Source organism: Diadema antillarum, unplaced genomic scaffold (genome assembly GCF_040938485.1).
Source record: "Diadema antillarum isolate AM-2024a unplaced genomic scaffold, OU_Dant_1.0 seq00000766_RagTag, whole genome shotgun sequence".
NCBI classification, from domain to species: domain Eukaryota; kingdom Metazoa; phylum Echinodermata; class Echinoidea; order Diadematoida; family Diadematidae; genus Diadema; species Diadema antillarum.
In genome coordinates this window covers 282,193-302,744 of record NW_027271656.1, presented here as the reverse complement: position 1 = coordinate 302,744, position 20,552 = coordinate 282,193, and the positions used below count along the sequence as shown (strand labels likewise).

At 39.5% G+C, this 20,552-nt stretch overlaps 1 protein-coding gene across 1 annotated transcript in view; it reads left to right on the top strand.

Annotated features, from left to right (window-relative positions):
- Nucleotides 1-19,214, top strand: part of LOC139738727 (hexokinase-2-like) — a 28,868-nt gene extending 9,654 nt beyond the window's left edge. Inside the window, exons 2-7 of the mRNA XM_071649364.1 lie at nt 3,965-4,085; nt 8,990-9,081; nt 10,097-10,196; nt 13,315-13,507; nt 15,577-15,732; nt 18,772-19,214. Coding sequence (XP_071505465.1) covers nt 3,965-4,085; nt 8,990-9,081; nt 10,097-10,196; nt 13,315-13,507; nt 15,577-15,732; nt 18,772-19,168 — 1,059 coding nt within the window. The 3' untranslated portion in view covers nt 19,169-19,214. The remainder of the gene's footprint in view (nt 1-3,964; nt 4,086-8,989; nt 9,082-10,096; nt 10,197-13,314; nt 13,508-15,576; nt 15,733-18,771) is intronic.
- Nucleotides 19,215-20,552: the final 1,338 nt, after the last annotated feature.

Genomic DNA, 20,552 nt, shown 5'->3' with positions numbered 1-20,552 from the left:
GACTATAGATGATTAATGAAGCTTAATTAGATGATCTGAGTGTGTTTACTCAAAGCAGCCTTTCACAACGGATATTTTGATACCTCATTTGTGAACATCGGTGAACGTGGAGTGGAGTTATGTCCGAAAAACCTTCATTTTTCATGAAAATTGCCAATTTTTGCAGAATTTATGTATCATTTCTGATACACTATTATGACCATAATACAGCTTGTGTAATTCTCAGATGGCTTATTTTCTGAATGTTCTTTGGTCATAGATTGGTTTTATGATGTTCTAGAACTTGTTCCGGCATCAGTAAATATTATTCTCTCAATCTCAAAATGTAGTAGTTGATAGCGTCCCATAAGTCACGTTTTTGTGTCCCATCAGTCACTGGTTTTCCCTATCCTGCTACTGTACCAATGAGTAGATATTCATACCACTTGGCTCAGGGTAAGCACCAACCCTTTGCTACATTCAGGAAAGAAAATATCTTTCCAGAGACTCTGTGTGTAAGAATATTTCAGAACTTACTTTCCCATGTGAAAAACGGTGGTCCTCAAATGTCTCATAGGTCACGACAGCAATTTTTCGTTGCTGTACGTAATGCAATGATACTTTTCAAACTAAGTATGGTGTTTTCATAAACTGTGATATGATGGATCTAACCATGAACTGAGAAAAATGCATTTGATGCAACTGTTTTCTCAAAATACTGGTTTGAAATTGCCGAAAATTGTCACTTTGTCCCATAAGTCACAATGGAATTGACCTGCAGCAAGGGACAGCATTCTGCCTTTTGGAGGAGTCCTGTATGCCTCATCCTCTGCAGTTGACCTCGGCCAGTAACCCAGTACAAATCCCTCACCCAAATGATACCCCTGACCTTAATTGAGGTGCATGAGGAAAGGAGAACAATCCCGAAACTTCGAATTCTAGGAGTTACTGAGATCTGCCACCTCGTCTACTCTGGCAGCTGGCATGTCTCCAATGGCGCAAAATTCATCCACAGTTTCATATTTTTTGCCATGGGATTCCAGGCCTGTTACGTTGTACATTCCTCTCTAATATGAGACTATGCATTAGGATCTCTTGCAGATGAAACATATCCTCATGCTGCTAGGGATTCCTATTCATACATCTGCAATTAGCCCAGTTCAGGCAGTTGGTGCATCAGGGCCCCATTTCATAAAGAAAGTCGATATGATCGCAACTCTTGCTGGAATGGAATTGTCATGGTAATGACAAGAATCCAGCTTCCTGATTGGCTGTTGCTATGGGAAGTTGCCATTCTAGCAAGAGTTGCTATCCTAACATCTTTTATGAAATGGGGCCCTGATCATCTGTTGCAGGGGCTGCAAAACGAGGGGGCTGGGGCCTGCTGCCACTCTTCCAACTTATAAAACAACAACAAATAGATATGAATTTCAGGAGGGTGGGTACCATTAACCTTGACCCTCACCCTGAAAAATGTACCACCGCCCCTTCTGGTGTAGTGTCGGTTTGCTCCTTCACCTGTGTAACAAACTCCACAGGGGTATTCTCCCTCTTTATCTATCTCACTTGCACCTGTGCAAGATGCTTTAGTCTTGGACTCTTCAGCATTCACTTTCAATCCATTTCCCTCTATTGCTGCTTGGGCATCTTGATCATCAGTTCTTACCCTCTCTCTGCCATCAGTGACAGGTCATCTGCATGGAGAGGTTCCAATGGAAGGCCCTCCCTAGTCTCCATAGAGATGATCTCCATTACGATGGTGAAGAGGAGAGGACCGAGAATTGAGCCTCGGTGAACTCCAGCTTTGACACTGTACCCGTAGCTGTAGCTCTCTCTCTCTCGATTCTGTCTTGATTGTGTGTCTCTGCTCCTGCAAATAGTGCCATGACTGCAAGAATTAGCCACTCCTCAACGCCTTCCATTGTCAGCTTGTGCCCATTTGACAGTCTCCTCTGGTACATCATCACAGGCCTTGTCTTGGTCAACAAGATAAGCAAATTGGCAGCTTGTTCTTTGCAACAACTCTGTGGGGGTAGCTAGCTTGCATCTTGCACACAGTAAATATATGGCATTGATAGTTATTGTTCCTGGCATGTAGCCAAAGTGCATTTCACCAATTGCAACCTGTTCTCTGATCCTCTTGTCAAGAGTTCCCTGGGAAACCTTCATGGCATGCTCCAGGAGATTGATGGCACCATGGGATGCAACCAGTCAGTCTCCTTTTCCTTTATAGAATGAAACCACTGCAGTCAGATCTCTAGGTCCTATAAAGGAAGTGACCTCCATCTAGAATGCCATTGCTGAGACATGCCGGCCATTGTGAACCATGCTTCCCGGACACCTGCATTAATCAAGTATAACCACACCTTTGACATAGGGACCTGCTGCCTTATCGTGGTTGGAACATGAAAGGGTGCCAACATCTTCATCTTATGAGACGAGGCATCTTGGACCCTCCTTTGCCTCACATTGAATCATCCTTTCCAATGAGTTTTCAAAGTGTACTTGAAGACTTTCCATGTAGCCTCTCCAGACTCCTTTAATTGAGGTGATCATGTTTAATACAAGTCTCATGTTTCACGCACATTGGACCCATCACGTCCAAGGTTTGCATGTGCCATTTGCTTCACTATCTGTACCTTTTCGTTATCTGCAAATTACTCAAAATCTTGGGAAACTTGGACAAAGGTAATGTTAAAGTGGTGACCATTTGTTAGAAATTCACTCAAAGGTAGATACGTCCCTTCCAGCATCCCCCTCCTCCTAGCCTGCTGTGTCACCTGTACATATGGGTGTATGGTTCCTCATAGGAGTTCTGTTGTGGCTCAGTGGATATAACCAAAACTCTTAATCAGCAGGTCCCTGGTTCAAATCCCCAGGAAGCAGCAGCTGTGCTCCTGGGCAAGGCACTTTATCATTATTACCTAGTTCTTTGGTGGGAACCTTAGATAAAGTCATTGGTAGGCCTACATGACACCTGCCTTGGTTGCTTGCCTACGAGCATCAATTGCTTCCTTACCAGCCTTGTTAAACAGACCATAATTCATATTCAAATATTTAATTGTGCAGAGAAAGGCCTTTAGAATATGATTTTTGTTACATGTGTGTTTATTTTTTTTCCACTCATGAGTTTTTAATCTAATAAAAAGGATATAGAAGAATGTAGTTTTTACATTAATAATGGCATTATGGATGTGTTAGAGGAGAAGTTTTTGTGGAGTTTTTTAGTGCAGGATGCTCTCTGTGGACAGAAAAAAAAAATGAAAATCTCTTCAAATGTTGCTAGCTTTTCAAGTTTTGTCTAATTCCATATTAGCCATCCTCCCAAGAATGGAATTCTTAAACAGTCGGTGATGTCACTTTAGGACAATGAATGCACAGAAATAAATAACAGTTTCATAAAAATTAATTTTGTAAGACATAAGAAGAGCACTGACCCATCCCCTCCAGAAACATGGTGAATAGTACAGGCAACTCCTAAAGAAGTCCTTAGGACTGTCAGTTTTCTTTCATTATATCAAAATTTTGTTTTAACCAAACAATAAAGTAATTCAAAATACGTAGAGATGTATTTTTGGACCTGAATTTCTACTCTGCTGTAACGAAGTTTTTATTTAATTGTGTTTGTATGTGTGTATATTGGGAGTGCACTTTTTATACTTTACTTTACTACAGTAACAGCTTGAGGGAGTTTGCACTTTTTCAAGTTTTCATATACTGTACGAGCTGAAATTTTCGCGTACAGATATTTTCGCGAATTGCTACTTGGAGGACATTTTGGCATGTTGTTAATTTTCATGGTTGCGAGGGTCTAACTGAACTTACTTATTCGTGCGTTGTTATTTTCGCGGTTCAAAGGCAATTCGCGAAAATAAAATCACCGCAAAAATTTCAGCTCGTACAGTACTATCTAGTATATGAAATGAAAATATGAGATAACAAAGTGTCTGAGCTGAGTTTGCACATTTTTGCCACTGTCTTTCAGCTGTTTGACTACATTGCGGAGCACTTGGGCAAGTTCACTCGAAGTCACAACTTGTCGGACATGCAGATCCCTCTCGGCTTTACGTTCTCCTTTCCTTGCTTCCATAATGGCCTGGCATCAGGTAAGAGATCAATTCATGAAAATTACAAGAAATTTTCTGTTTCTGTTCTCTTGTGGCTGAAATTGATACAAACTTGATCCCAATGCACAAAAGTAGTTCGTGGATCATGCAAAATTTGACGGCATAAATGTGCTTGACAGATCTATCGGGTGTATGCCAATTACAGACATCTGTACTTAACGTACGCTGATATGCGCGTACTTGCGAAAGGTATGCCTATTTTGTGCTTGTATCAGTCCATGGACTAAGTGTAACCATGGATTTGATTTGCACTGCAATTGTAAATTTGGACCAAGTGCTTTACCATTAGCTTTTCTTTGTTAGAATTTTTTTACACTGGCTTTAATGTTTAATGTTATTTAGACAGACTCTATAGTAAAATATCCTTTGTCATAGCCTTCAGTTGCATATCCTGAAATCTGTATTGAAAGCAAGTTTGTCAGTTGTGGCACCGAACTTACTATGTAAGTACTTTGTGTGTATTGTACTTCTCAATGTGCATCATCATTTTGCTATGAATTCGAATTTCACTACTTTTTTTTTAGATTGTCAAGTTTCATATGTAAAAATAACCTATATTATAATAATTTCTCACTCTGATGACAAAAAAAGTTCTCGTACAAATTAAAAAAAAAGAAATCCTTCGGATATCTTTGATGCATGTAGTTGCTCCAACAACTCGATGTGCCAGAAACCTACTGTTATTGCTTATTACTTCTGTTTTTCCTGCACACCTTTTTAATTGTGCTACGAAGTAAGATCCACAAGGTCTTTTTCATGTCTTGCCTTTAAAATGGTAACTAAATATGGGAAGCGGTCATAAGCAACTTGTCCATTTCCTTTTTTCGTGTGCATTTCATGCATGAACGTCCTTCACTCCATGCTCACATGTTTTTGACTATTTCTCTCCATCATATCCTTGTGTTACCTCACTCTTTTCTGGAAGAAAGAAAGTTGTACCATGTGCCTATAAATGCACATGAAATTATGCACTGAGAGAAAGACAGATCATATAGTGGGACTAACCCCCAGTGCATGGGAAGTGGTAAAGAAAAAAAAAATGGCAAAGGAGGAGGACAATGAAAAATTGAGAGGAGAAAGACAACGAGATAAATGCAGATACCGGTACATGATACAGTCAAACCTGTCTATAGCGGCCACCCAAGGGATACGGAAAAAGTGGCCGTTATAGACAGGTGGCCGCTATAGACAGGTAATCCAACTTTGTGTACATTGCCTACATGTACATGTATCATCGTTGTATACATCTATAAACACTTACATGTATATGTATGTGTGTGCGTATGCACACGTGTGTATCATGCATAAAACAATGCCGGTGTTTATGAAATTGTTGCACAGTACCGTAGCATGTGCACAGTCATGAAGAAAACTTAACACTAGTGCATTATTGGGACTGAATAAGTGATGAATGCAACGGTGACGATCACTGAACGTTGCCCAGGAATGACCGGCACGGCTAAAAAGCAGAAAAACACGCTGAATTATCAGCTCGGCTTCGGCTCCATCAGGTTTTTGGCCGCTATAGACAGGTTAAAATCTACCACGGGAAACAAAATTTGTGGTCGCTGGCCGCGTTGGACAGGTGGCCGCTATACACAGGGTCTTTAACATGGCTTTTCTCTTGGGGGGATTTTTCAGTGGCCGCTATAGACAGGTGGCCGCTATAGAGAGGTGGCCGCTAAGGCAGGTTTGACTGTACTTTATATATATTCCACAAAAAGATCCAGTTATCATTCTCTGCTGCGTAAGCTTTTAGTTTTCTCCCTCCCTCATGTGTGAGGTTATTGGTACTATCCACAGTCCATGGGCACGTTGGTCCTGTGTGCTTTACCATGGAGTAAAGCTGTTTGCAGAGAATATCAACTTGTCAGAAATGTAAATCCTCTATAAATAGAAAAAAACTGATAGCTCTCAAACATTTGGCACAGTCCACACTACACTTTAAAGAATAAGACTATTAGTCACCTCGCTGATAAACACACTACAAGACACATTAACCTTGCCCCTTCAGTAACAGCGATAAACAAAGATGCTGATGGAGTAGAATTAATCTCTCAACTAAATAACTACCAGGATACAATACTGTATGTAGAATGTTAGAGATACTATATATTGTGTTTTAAAGAAAGAAGAGAGAAAAAAAAATTGGGGCCCTATACAACAAATAATTTGCCCCAGACAATGTTAACATAAAACAAACATAATAAATCTTAGAGATATTAAACAAGAATATCAAATATACCATGATGTCTCCATGAGGGAGCTCATAATGGATGTCTCTGCAAAGGAGCTCATAATGCCTCCATGAGGAAGATCATAATAGAAAAATACAAAGTTCTATTAGATATTAGTTATCAGAGTAATATTATCCAATCCCAAAAATGCTAATGATAGTGTGTTATAGTGTGCATACATGAATTGCATGTCACAAATTATTGTAATCTTAAATGTACATTGCCAACCTGTTGGTTGCTTCCCCCCCCCCCCTCCATGTCCTGTGCCTGTCAAAGTTGACAAGTTAAATGGAGAGAAAGCTTCAAATCCTCTACTTGCTCTGTCATAGGGAAGACCTTCTTTCTTTTTTTTTAAGAACAATGAGAATAGTTTGCTTTTTTATGCATTTACAGAATCAAGACTTTTATCTGATGTGCTTCACATAACATCCCACATAGGTAATATACATCAGAAAAAAGGATAAGTTTTTAAAGATTTATCAAATTACTTTGATTGTATGTCTCGGCTCTAAGTCCGTATGGCACTATATTCCACAAATTTAAAGCGCTGCAACAGAAAAAGAATAAATAAATCTCCATATGAACAGGTGGATGAAACTGGTACAGTTAGTAAATGCTTATCAGAAGAGAACAGATTTCTAGTAGGTGTGTATGGAATAATTTTAGTATCTAAATAAAACAGAGATTTGTCGGTTTTTCTCTATCACTCCTTGCCTATGGAACTCCCTCCTATCAGGGAGGGCACCTCCCTGCTCCTATCTTTTCTCTGTGAAATTGACAAACGGGATCACTTCCAAGCCTCACTCAAGACTCACATATTTCACCAGGCATTCAATTGCTAACTCTCTTGGACGAGTCTGCGCCTTTGAATGTTTCTACAACAGATATCATGGCGATATACAATTGCTGTGGATCATCGTCTTCATCATCTTCAAAATAGACACATGATACAGTTTACTCTTTGGCGCATGATGCAATACTCTGGTACACACTGTCACACAGCATCCAAAGAGGGCAGCATCTCTTTTGCCGTGCCATAAGATCCAGCCATTAGGCCTATCTGTCGGAGACTTTGAACCCCGAGACGAGTGTCATGTTTAGACATCCAATACTACCGGGATGTGACGGGCGTCATCACTGGGAATCGGTACCTTCTTGTGATCTCATAAAATTCCTTCATACTCTGTGTCTCTCTTTGAATTCCTCTAGTACTTTAAATGAGAGCTGATTGTTCCGGATGTTATGTTCTGTGTTGATCTATCTTTATGCCCCCCCCCCCCCCCCCCCCGGAAAAAAACAACAACAATCAAATGAAAAACAAAAAGACCAGCCCCGAAAATTCATGATGTTCATTGGCTGCAGGCCAAGCTGCATGATTTCAGACATAAATTTGACTTTCAATATAAGCCATTTAAAATTGATCAATATCGGGGATGTTGACATTGACTCCGGTATCTTATTTGGCAAGGGGGAGTGGCAGAGGTGGGGAATGTGCCGTGTGTTCCCTTTGCCATCGTGGCTATGGTTAATCATTACCCCCTCAGAGAGTTGAATGACGGGTCAACGGTGAGCCAGCGGTAGTGAGCGGTCTCGGTCTCGTAGGAAGCTGATGTAACTCTACTTTAACCCTATTTAGCCCGCTGCCATAAAAATGCTACTCGTACTACCACTTGCGGTCCAATCGATAGTACTTAGCAATGTTGAGGGGACAAGGAGAAAGTTAAATAGAGCTTGATACCTTGTACCATTACGATATGACTCTTGTTGAAATGTTGTCATTTATCAGTAAAAATGATGGTGTTTTCAATAATGCAACTACACCGTAAAATCTTCCTTGTTGAAATGGCAATTTGCCGTGCGATGTTAGGTCAGTGGCAATGATAGTTGATATGATTGATAAGAAAGCACCTAACCTGACCAGGCAGACATGAAAAAGTAAGAAGCAGTTGTAATGTGATGATGTAGATAATGCTTTAACCAGGCTTAAAATAGGAAAGGGGGGCACATTTATTGTTATACAATGTCTGATCTGCACATCATTGAATACCCAGTAGATTATATTATTTGTTTAGCTTGTTTCACTTCTGTTATATGATTTATTAAGTATATGTGATATCCACTGGAAGGTTTTTTTCTTTGAAAGAACATATGTAGCATCTTTAATAAAGGGATGATATATAGTATTGGTTGAGGTGAGAATCCAGCTTTTAACTTTTTGCAAGATACTTAGAAACCACTTTATGAAATGTTAAAAAAGCATGCAATTCTATGAAAAATTCATTGTTTACTTGATGGAAATCAGTTTTGAAATGGCTGAGATATCCATAAACAAAGAAAAACAAAGTGATCCTAATAAAAGATGGGTCTCACCTTTCATTAGGATCACTTTGCTTTGGATATAATCTCAGCCATTTCAATACCAATTTTGAAATCCTCTTAGAATTTTATACTCTTTCATATTTCATAAGAGGTTTCTCACTATCTCAAAAAAATCATCATCAAAAGACATCAGAAACTCCAAGCCCCATCTCAAACCAACTGTATCATCCCTTTAAGAATATAATCAATATGATTCTCCTTGATTTGAAGAAGTGTGGTGATTTATGTAAGATGTGTATCGTTCATCATTCAATGTTTATCCATTAGCCACCCTGGTGACGTGGACCAAAGGTTACGATGCTGCTGGTGTGGAAGGGAAGGATGTTGTTCCTATGCTCCAGGAGGCCTGTAAAAGGAAAGTAAGTCAACAGATTCCATAACACTTGCTCCTGCGACAATTTCTCCCATGAAATATCTGTAAGCTAAGCCAAACATATATTCTACTCACAAACATTACATATTATAACCCTAACTCTAGGCCAAAGAACAGCAGAATCTCAGGAAATTGAGTAATTGGAATCTAGTGTATAACAGATGGATGAGACATTCTGTGTACATGAAGTATCAGCAATTTTTTAATGCCATTATTTGTATCTGACATCCATGTACTGGTAATATCCAACCATATCGTTCATGTTAATAGTCTATTGGTTGGTTTATGGTTTCATCAGTGTAGTGCATGGAAATGGTTCAGATGTTTAAAGATAATATAAAGTTTTGGTACCTCAAAAGTTTCCCTGAGTTTCCTTGTCTTAGTTTGTGTTTCAGGTTAAAGTACCTTTCATATAACTAACACTGTGAGACTTACTCCCCCAAAGTGCTCTCATGTCTTAGTAATCATGCAAAAATAGTTTCATACAATACGTGTATATTGATTGTCGTGGTACCGCGTCGAGTCAAACTAACGGCTCGTTCGAATTTTTCAGAGCCCGCTCTGCTCTGGTACGAAACCATTATTGCATGATTACTAAGACATGAGAGCACTTTGGGGCGAGTAAGTCTCACAGTGTTAGTTATATGAAAGGTACTTTAACCTGAAACACAAACTAAGACAAGGAAACTCAGGGAAACTTTTGAGGTACCAAAACTTTATATTATCTTTAAAGTATATTTTGTAAATGGGAGAAAAAACATTTAATGTAACATGCATAGAGATTCAATTTTCTTCAATGTTGTGTGTAATTATATACAATGTAGTTTGAAAAATCATTTGTAGATACTACTTTAATTCTTAATTTCTTGACAGTGTAGTAATAATTCTTGAACACTTGAGATATATTGCTTCCATCTGTCTGAGGAGCTGTCAAATGCAAAGCAAAGCCATGAATTTAGAAAACATAATACACATGCTGCCCTGTATCACTGTGCCTGCAGAATGTGCGAGTTGATATCGTTGCCCTGATGAATGACACTGTGGCAACCCAGATGGCGGGAGCTTTCAAGGACCACAACTGTCTCGTGGGTCTCATCATGGGTGAGTCTGTTGCTCCAAAAAGCCTTGTAGGTTTGATTCCCATATTGACAAGTCAACCAGCACTTGCTGACAATTTAACTCTGGCTCCCTTGATTTTTAGTCAAATTTTATGTGTGTGTGTTTTGTGTAGAAATTTATCTTTGACCAACCCCTCGAACATGATGTACTTAAGTCCAAAGTCATATGTGTGCTTGGTTGAAATGCCAAGTCTAATATGATTGTAGATGTGTAGTCCCAGCGACTGGTATCAGGGACTGTGATGGAAAGATGACCTTTTAAAAAAAGTTACCCATAGGTGTAGCGGTTTATTTTGCAACTCCCATGAGATAAGCCTGTGACTTTATATTTCTAAGAGGATTACACAAAATTTAGTTGTCCTTGAAGTGTTCAGTATGAAGTCTAATGCAGAAAAATGTCAACAAAACTGGCTGTGAAAACACAAAAGGGACGTGTATATAACATGAAAAATATATGCCACATATTTTTATGCCTCTGCCACGAAGTGGTGCCGGAGGCATTATGTTTTCGGGTTGTCCGTCCGTCCGCTTTCGTTTATGCGATAACTTGAGTAAAATTTACTGGAATTTTACCAAACTTGGTCCAAGTACGAAATATGATGGGGCAATTATTTGATTAGATTTTGGGTGAAATCGGCTGAAGGTCAAAGGTCAAAGGTGAAGGTCAAATCATGAAGTTGTATCCGTTTACGCGATAACTCAAGACTGGATAGAGCAAATTTCACCAAACTTTGTTGGAGAATGATATATGATGGGACAATTGAGTATATGAATATAAGAACGACCCAAGTCCAATTTTTGGCCAAATTCAGTTTGACATGGGAAATTGTAGCTTATGCATGGACTCATCTTGTGTATAAATGATAAATCCTAATTACCCCCGGAAGTGCCTGAAATGAATAAGTTACATCGTATATGAATGTAAAAATGAAGGACTTGGGTCATTCTTACATTCATATAATAGCGCCCTCTCTCATCCTTCTCTCATCTCTATAGCAGAATATCATGTGTATGAATCAAAGAACGACCCAAGTCCACCACACAAAATGGCCTCTCCACAATTAATGTAAATGTTAATTGTCATAATAATATATGTTCTAATTTGTATATACAATGTTGCCTTCCCATCACAGTTAAATATAATATTATTGGACAAATAAAAAAGATATGAAGTTTTTTTTAGTTTACTCGAAATGGTCTTCCATGGACTTGGGTCGTTCTTATATTCATATACTCAATTACTTGATTAGTTTTTCAGTGAAATCGGACAGAGGTCAAAGGTCAAAGATCAAGGTCAAATCCTAAAATTTATCTGTTTACGTGATAACTCAAAACTGGATGAAGCAGCTTTCACCAAACTTGGTCCAAGGATGATGTATGATGGGACAATTAGTTGAGTAGATTTTAGTGACATTTGCAAGAGGTCAAAGGTCAAGGTCAAATGCTACAAATGTTGCAATTTCCCCCATATCTATGCAATGCCCAAAGGTATTTTCTTGAAACTTGGTGTGGACATGTACTACTGCGTAAAAATTCTCCAGAGAGAGTTTCATGTCATAAGGTCAAAGGTCAAAAGGTCAAAGGTTAGGTGAAAATGTTCCAATATCACTTTTCTCGCAAATGGTTCAATGTATCTTCGTGGAACTTGGTACATACGTATGTACTGACTGGCAGGGATTATCTAGGGAATTTAGGGGTCATGGGTCAATAGTCAGGGGTCAAAGGTCAAGGTCATCTCCTCAAATTTTTACTATTTCCCTCATATACTAGTATTATATGCAATGCTTGCATTATTAGTTTCAAAACTTAATACATGCATTACCTAATGGAGATTCTCTGGGAAATTTCCAGCCAGAAGGCCAAAGGTCAAAGGTTAAAGGTCAAAGGCCAGGTTTCAATGCCCCCCCCCCCCCCACAAAAAAAAAAAAAAAAATCCATTTTGTACTGTCATTACACTCTTTCTTCATACCTTGGAAATTACTCAATGCATAAAGTTATAAAAAGGTCTGTCAGAATTCAAGTAAAAATTCTCAATTCCCCAAATATGTGTACCTGCACTCTTAGAAAATTATTGAAAGCAAACCCAGTTCAAGACATTTCTGACAAACCTGTCATTTCAATATTTTGCCAGTTATGTGAAACTGTCATGGATCACACATTGTGAAGACATTGTACTATACGCCTATTGGGAGAATCATACATTATGGCGGAGGCATCAGTTGCCATAGCGACATTTCTAGTTTAGTATTATATGATATTTTATGAATTGAGACTTTGTCTGCTTAGACTTTTGAGACTTTGTGAATTGAGAAAGCCAACGTTTTTGAGGAGTTGAATTCGCAGTCATGAACCGCACTGACAGAATGAGGAAGAAGTTTTTTCCCCTTTCAAGACAAAAGTTAGCAATATCCCACATTTGAGGTGACAAACATTGCATTTGTGTTACAGGAGGCAATATTCTTGTGAGTTGTTGGTTTCATGAATATTGAATACAATGGGCTCCCGTTATAACAAAGTCCTCGTTCTTTTGTTATATCAAAATTTTGTTATAACTTTTAAAAAAGATGAAATACATAGAGTGGGTAATGTTGCGGCCTGAATTTTTACTTCGTTGTAACCAGAATTTTGTTATGTTAAACCATGTTCGTCAAAATGGGAGTGCACTGTATGAGTGCAAAATGTACCATATTCATAAAACACAATCATTGGATTACAGAATCTACCCATAATATGATCCCTTCTTGGCGAGATTTCCCTGTCTCGATGATGATATTCAATGCACCTGCAGGTACTGGTATGAACTCATCCTACCTTGGGGGCACCTACAAGGTGGAGATGCTTGAGGGAAAGAGGGATTTGAATCATAAAATCAAGCAATAAAAGTGTGGCCCCTTCTTGATGAGATTTCCCTAATCTGATGATGATTTGCATGGCTCTTGAATGTATGGGTATGAATGCATCCCATCATCAAAAGCACCAAGCAGGTGGAGATATTTGAGGGAGAGAGGGTTTTGAATTATAAAAGTAAACAGTACAAATGTGACCCCTTCTTGATGAGATTTTCCCAGACCCCAATGATGATTTGCCCTATATACCTGCAGGTACTGGTATGAATGCATCCTACCTCGAGTGCACCGAGAAGGTGGAGATGTTTGAGGGAGAGAGGGGCCCCGACAACTTTGTCATCATTGACTGCGAGTGGGGGGCTTTTGGTGACAACGGCTGTCTGGAAGACGTGCGGACCGACTTCGACAGGGACATCGACAGGAGAACGTTTAACCATGGAAAGCAGTTGTGAGTACGATGTGCTCTTCACCCTCAAACCCCTCTAGGTAGCAACAAAATGTGGTGATGGGTTTTTAGAGGTTGGCAGTCCTTGTCTTTAAGGCATCACTGAGGCCAGAACAGTGACCATTTATAAATAAGTTTTTGCTCAACTTCTGTGTGTAATGCAATGTCACTCCACAGTTTCTGGTCATTGGCGTCTAGATCTTATCATCACTTCAGTATAGACAACAGCTTGTTTAGGTTATCTTTGCCCACTTTCCCTTGTGCGCTGTGCGTTATCGATGTTCGAAAATTTTTCACCTTCCTGCAAACCTCAAATCCCTCAGGGCAGAGTTTAACCAAACTCACTGAAATAATGCCAGTGGCAAATAGAAGGAAATGAGAGTAATCAAGTTTGCTATTGTAAAGTGCAATACCCAAACAAAACAAAACAAAACTGAATTGTTATTCTGTAAATATGAATTGAGACTATCGTCATAGGATTTTCCTTATCACCTTTAAGTGTTACTTTCAAGGCCAGGCCAAGATGCATTTATAAAGTAATCAAGTATATTTTCCCCCACCAAAAGACTGCAAGGATTTTGACCATCTATCATGTTTTCACTTTTAATAGTGTGATATGTTCTTCCAAGACTGCCATATGAAAATCAAATGAGCAATCATTTCTACCTCACCCCTCTCTCCCTCTCCCTGCAGAAAAAAAAAGTGGGTATAAAAGGTCTTAACAATCCATTTTCCTTCTGCCCAGCTGACTATGCTGTGTTGAAATAAAAACAGAGTATGTAAATGGGTTTTAGGACATAGTCTACACTCTGGACAATCACCCCAGACCCTTCCTCTGACTATAACCATTATCCTAACCCTTAACCTAATTGTAACCCTAGCCAAAATTCAAACCCTAAACGTATCCCTAACCCTTATCTGTACTCAAACCCTGTCACTGACTGGTATTTAGCCAGGAAGGGGGGGGGGGGGGGGGGAGGGGATGGGGGGTCTTTGTCCTTGATAGGGAAAGCCATATATTTATATGATTTTTTTCCACACATGTGTGGGTGCAGTCACAGATGTGTAGAATTGATATTCAAATCATACTTTGTTTGCAGACAAATGTTTGGTGAGCTGTCTGTGCATTGGCATATTTACATTTCATGGCGCTCCGTCCGGCTTTAGAGGGAGAAGAGATAAATTGAATGTCTGACCTCAGGAGTACTATGACTGCTCATTATACATGTATAGTGTCTTTGTCCCATTTTGTCTCGAGCAAGTCCTGGGCCCTGTTTCATAAAGCTGTTCGTAGAGTTACGCAAGACTTTACGAATGACTGGAATATGGCAAGCCAAGTGGGTTTCTTAATTATTGTTAATTTCAATAGCTAAAGTTGAAATTTGCTGATGATGATTATTATTCTTGCATTTTAACACATTTTTAGTTGAAAGTGTACTATTTCCACAATGTGGATGAAATATTGACATATAGTTGTACTTTATTAAAATGTAAGGAAAAAAAATGGACACACATATTGGCACTTCATATGCCAGACGTTCGTAAAGTCATGCGTAACTTTATGAACAGCTTTATGAAACAGGACTCAGATGGATAATTAATTTTGAACACCCTGGAAACAAAACTGTCACTAGGCAAGAACAATATGATATCTTTCAGCAGTCAAATGGTGTTACATTTTGAATTACATCTTTATGATATTGAGATCACTATGCTAAACATAAGGCTTGTGCCCAAGAACTGAAGTAGTAGAATCAAAGTTGCACATAAAGTTTTACTTTAAATTGTAGACTGAGCTAATAGAGGTGCATACCTGTGGGTTCATATAGTGCCATTTTAGCAATGAGCCGGCACCCAATGAGTGTGAAGTATTCACTCAGTAACCTCTGATATTTACTTGGGGCAAACCTCACTATTAAATACAACACTTGAGTCTCTTGCAATCCTGCCCATTTCTGACCAGCATTTAAGCTGTTATCAATTCTTGGCAGTTTGTAATCATGTCCGTCTGGCCTGAGAGCTGCCATACCCTCATAAACTTTTTGAACTATTGTTCTGAAATCTCTTTGCAGCTATGAGAAAATGATAGCAGGCATGTACCTTGGAGAAATCCTGCGCCTCGCCATGATCCACCTCGCCGACCAAAAGGCTCTGTTCGGAGGTGAAGTCTCGGACGCACTGAGGAAAGAGTGGGGCTTCAAGACGAAGAATCTGACATTCATGGAAAAGTGAGAATCAGATCATGCAATAATGGCTATAAATTACACACACACACACACACACACACATGCACACACACACACACACTTTCTTTTTCCTTGATGTTTATTGATTTCATTCCAATCTTTCATGAATTAACCCATTCTGGATGTAATATGAACAAAAACAATACAAATACAATTCAAAACACAAACAAATCCATTTTCTCTTTATGCTGCAAGTAATCTCTCTTCAACATAAATAACTCAATTATGAACCAATCCCGCTGATAATTTCTTCACGAGAAAACATTGACATATATTATACCAAACATATAGCCCTTGAAATATTGAATCATATAACTCATTCTCACCTACAAGAGCATATAAAAAAAGATACATTATACAAATCTAGAATGAAATCATTCATAAAAACCCAGCCAGCCCTTCCCTTTCCAATCAAAACAAATCTTCATCTGTCCTAAATATTCAATCTTACCAATATCTTTCGTACAATTCATAACTATTATATCCTTCTTCAAATCCAAATCCCAACCCCCCCCCCAATTCACCAAAACCAAGAAACACACCCACACACACACACCCTGATTCACCAAAACCACACACACACACAGATATACACTCAAATTGTTTACTTTTTATCAACCATTATTTATTCATTCTTGTAATGAGTGAGTAAGATATTCTTGAGAGGTGAGCAGGGTAGCAACATGACGGAATGAAGTCAACCTCAAATTTGGCTCAGTGTTTGTGGCAATTAATTGATTGAGATATCAATCTATAAAGTTGCCATTTGGGTTAGACTACATCAGAGGATTGTTTGATTGCGAGACCCAGACCCTCTTCCGGCCCATTACGAGGAGAGTCTCATGTCTGTGGGAAATGAGCTGCTGGAACTGTGCCAAGAATGACTGGAATGTGACGTAGAGGGAAGTGGGCTTCAGTGGTATTCACCTCATTAGAATCACATTGAACATGATTGGTGGCTGCTTGGTTTGACAAGAGAGAGTCCTCGTCACCGTGTTATTATCAGGTACTACACAACATTTGGTTTGTGTCCAATGTAATCTCGTGAGTGACTTGTTTTAGAGGTTGTTGGAGGAGAATAGGTCATGGGCATGACCTAGTTAACTCTTTATGTGCCATGGTTTAAACCCACTGTGTGCCACATTCTTCTGAGACTGCAACATGTAGTTATGATTTGGGAAAACATTCTGTTGTTTAAATCTATGTAGCTTTTATAGATTTTTGTTGCCCTGGATATGTAAGGTGCAACGCTGGAGTGGAAATGCCACGCTTTGTTATTGGTGTAAATTGTAAGACAAATCTGTGATTGCTTTTTTGACCAGGAGCTACATTATTGTAAAGGCATGATTTTTGCACACATAACACTTGCAGAAACTAAGAATTTACTTGCAAATCCAGTAGGGAACACCCATTGATAGTCAATCGCCACACAAAATATAAGCCACATTTGACGGGAATGGAATCGCGAGAAACGTGTTCATTGTACTGCTTCATTTGGCGATTTATTGATCGGTTTGGGCGGGTTTGGGCGGGTTTGTGCGTTTGAGCAGAATATGCGAAGTCGGCACGCCGTCGACTGAGTCGGGGTGTGCGAATGTGGCATGTGGCACATAAAGAGTTAAAGAGAGTTTCCTCACAAGTTCTTCAGCAGTCATTCCAGAATTCCAGAGAGTTTTACCAGCAGGATTTCCGAATGTCTGGTCCATGCTTAAACTCGGCGTCTGCTGTGGCTCAAACAGAAGAAAACAGACTTTTTCGTAAGGTCCTTTTTACAGCCATGTAAGTAATGAGAGGAAAGAGGGAAAATACTGAACCAAGGAGTTCATCTGAGACAATCGACCGAGGCATACCTGCGAGTCCGGGCAGTCACATTATAGACTAATCAAATTAAATAGCGTCAAGTTCATTGGCATTGTAAAGCATGATAAGAGATAGTATGATATCGTACAGTAAACACAGACTCCAGAGGGCTAAAGGTACTTATTGCTCAGTAGTTCAACGTCCAATGACCGACCTACTTCATTATTGCAGGAACAAAGACACCAGGTGTCTATGACTGTGAGTGAAAGAGTAGAATTCATTTATGCCTGTAAGGCATCAATTAAGAAATAAGAAGAGTTTTGGATGAAATAAGTATTGAGTGTTTGCAGGGACCAGTATGGAAAATCTAGAAAAATATTTTGCAGAGACATTACACATAGTGACTTTAGTAAAACACAGAAATGTCGCTGACTTGTAAGGTGCGTTAAGAGAAAAAGAATTATGAATACGCTTGAACAAAGGAAAATGTAAATGTGTCAAGATTATTTGATAAAGTTGTAAGAGGCAGTTTTTTCTGAGAGTTTAGTTTATGCATCATCTTTTGTGTCGTCATTACATTCAGGACAACATGATCAGTGGCGGATCCAGAGGGGGACGCATCAGGCGCGTGCCCCCTCTTTATTTGTTGTTAAAAGAAAATGAATAACAAGAAAAAAATGAGATGAAACCCGGAAGTACCACCAGAAATATTGTTTGCGCCCCCCTCCCCCTTTACGGAATTCCTGGATTTGCCCCTGATAATTATGAAGCTCTATAGCTACAGTAGGAACCATAAATTTGCTTTGTCATCGATCAAGGAAGGCTATCACCTGCTTTTTATCGACATAAAGTACCGTAAAAATGGAAAGTTTTACGCATTTCCCGCCACCAGAAACTCGCGCAAAAATAAAAGCATGCAAATATTTTTGCTTGCCATATGTTCGGTAGTTGATGTCTTGATTCCACGGAATTAAAAGCACACAAAACTGATCCTATCCGGCTGAGCGGAAAAAATTACTCAAGCGAAAATATCCACTTTCACAGTAAAATTATTTTAGTTGCAGCTTTTTCACTGCCAAGACTACCTTTTTTTTCTCTGATTGCCCATTCATATGTAGAAATATATTGCAAATCACTGATTATTTTGAGAGTACATGTAAGTATTGCTGTGTAGAAGGTTCTGTAATCTTTGCATTTTTGTATCTCCATCATCCCCACCAGTGACACGTCAGAAAACTTGGATGCGGTGAGAGAGATACTGGAGAAGTTTGACCTATCTCCCACCCAGGAGGACATCAAAATAGTCCATGCCCTGAGCCGCGCTGTCTGGAGGAGAGGGGCCAAGCTGGCCGCGGCGGGGCTATCCCAGATGGCCCGGCGCATCAACAAGCCCCGCTTCACTGTCTCCGTGGACGGATCCCTCTACCAGCATTTCGCCCAGTACCGGGAGCTGATGATGAGCGACATCAAGGAACTGGTTCCCCAGCATCAAGTGGACTTCCTGCACGCTCTGGACGGCAGCGGCATCGGTGGCGCCGTCACCGCCGCAGTAGCGGTGCGGCTCAACAGGGCAAAAAAGGCCTCGACGTCGGGACCCACTCTGAATGGCGACTGCTAAGAAACTAGATGGACTCGCGGGGTCTTGCATGCACATCATCAGATGACCGTTTTTCACACATACACATCTTTTTGTTTAGGTACCCTTTTGAACTGTGTATGAAGGGACTGCTCCGCAAAATCTTGCGTTCAGGCATTAATGCACTTACGAACTGTGTATGAAGGGGCTGCTCCGCAAAATCTTGCGTTCAGGCATTTATGCAGTTACGATTCCCCCTTGCAGAATACCCTATTAGACTCTTAAAATGTGTATCTGAGTACAAGCAAGGTAACATTACTTTCTTCTACCTCACTGACTTAATCATTGATTGTTATGCTGGGTACGCAATCAACTGAGGGATACCATACTTTAGACAGCTAGCCGTTGGTTTGTTTTAGACCTACTTTGTCTTGCATTGAATACCCAATGTTCATTTTCGATTGATAAATTGCTTTCACAGGTGCACTTTTGTTCTAATGTTGTGTCTCATTGGCTTTTTGATGGGAGGTCGCCGAGATATTGTTGGATGTTATGATTCTATTGGAGCAAGCTCCTTGGGTCAAAGCATGGACTTGAGATCCCACAAGTGGAGAGACGTTACCAATGCCCAGAAAAGCAGTCCATATCTATGTACTGCAACCCTAACTTCCCCATGCATAGGTAATTTGTGAATGACATCCATAAATTGATTTATTTGATAACCTGATTATTGCAGTACCTTTATACCTCACATATCCCATACTTGAGAAATGTAACATGAGGGTATAATTGGTCTATATGTGTTCATTTAACTTAAGTATTATTGGGTCATGGAAGATTAAGCGTTTGTGCGTTATTAGCGGCTTCACATGTATTATATTTGCCATGAATTGATAGTCATTTATATGTTACATGTAGCCCTTTTCTCTTATTTCATTTTGTGATAAGAGTAGATGTTATCATTGAAGAGATGTAGGTAGCAGAACTTCATATGAGTTGACTCAAATTTTTGACTGTTTCGAAGGTATCTTGGAAATGTTGATGTAACAGTCAAGTAGATGACTTGATTTATACCTGTACAGTATTTGCATTTAGTGATGGTATGTACAAAAATGTGCTATTTGTGTCACGCTGAACATGCATCCTTATTTGACGTAGTAAGCATCACTCAGGGTTGTGATATGTATGAGTTTCAGAAGTGTCAGTTTTTAGCCAAAAAGGCTGCAGTAACTGTTAAGTCATGTAGTCTAGCTGAAACTAGGGGCTCTCATGTTTAAGTGGCTGGTACTGGCCCATGCAAATTATTACACATCAAGCCCAGTTTGTGGGCATCACACTAAAAGCCATGCCTATTTTTCTCGTAGATATCCATGGCAAAACAGCAATACAATTGACACAGCAATCTCATATTTTGGGTATACTGTAA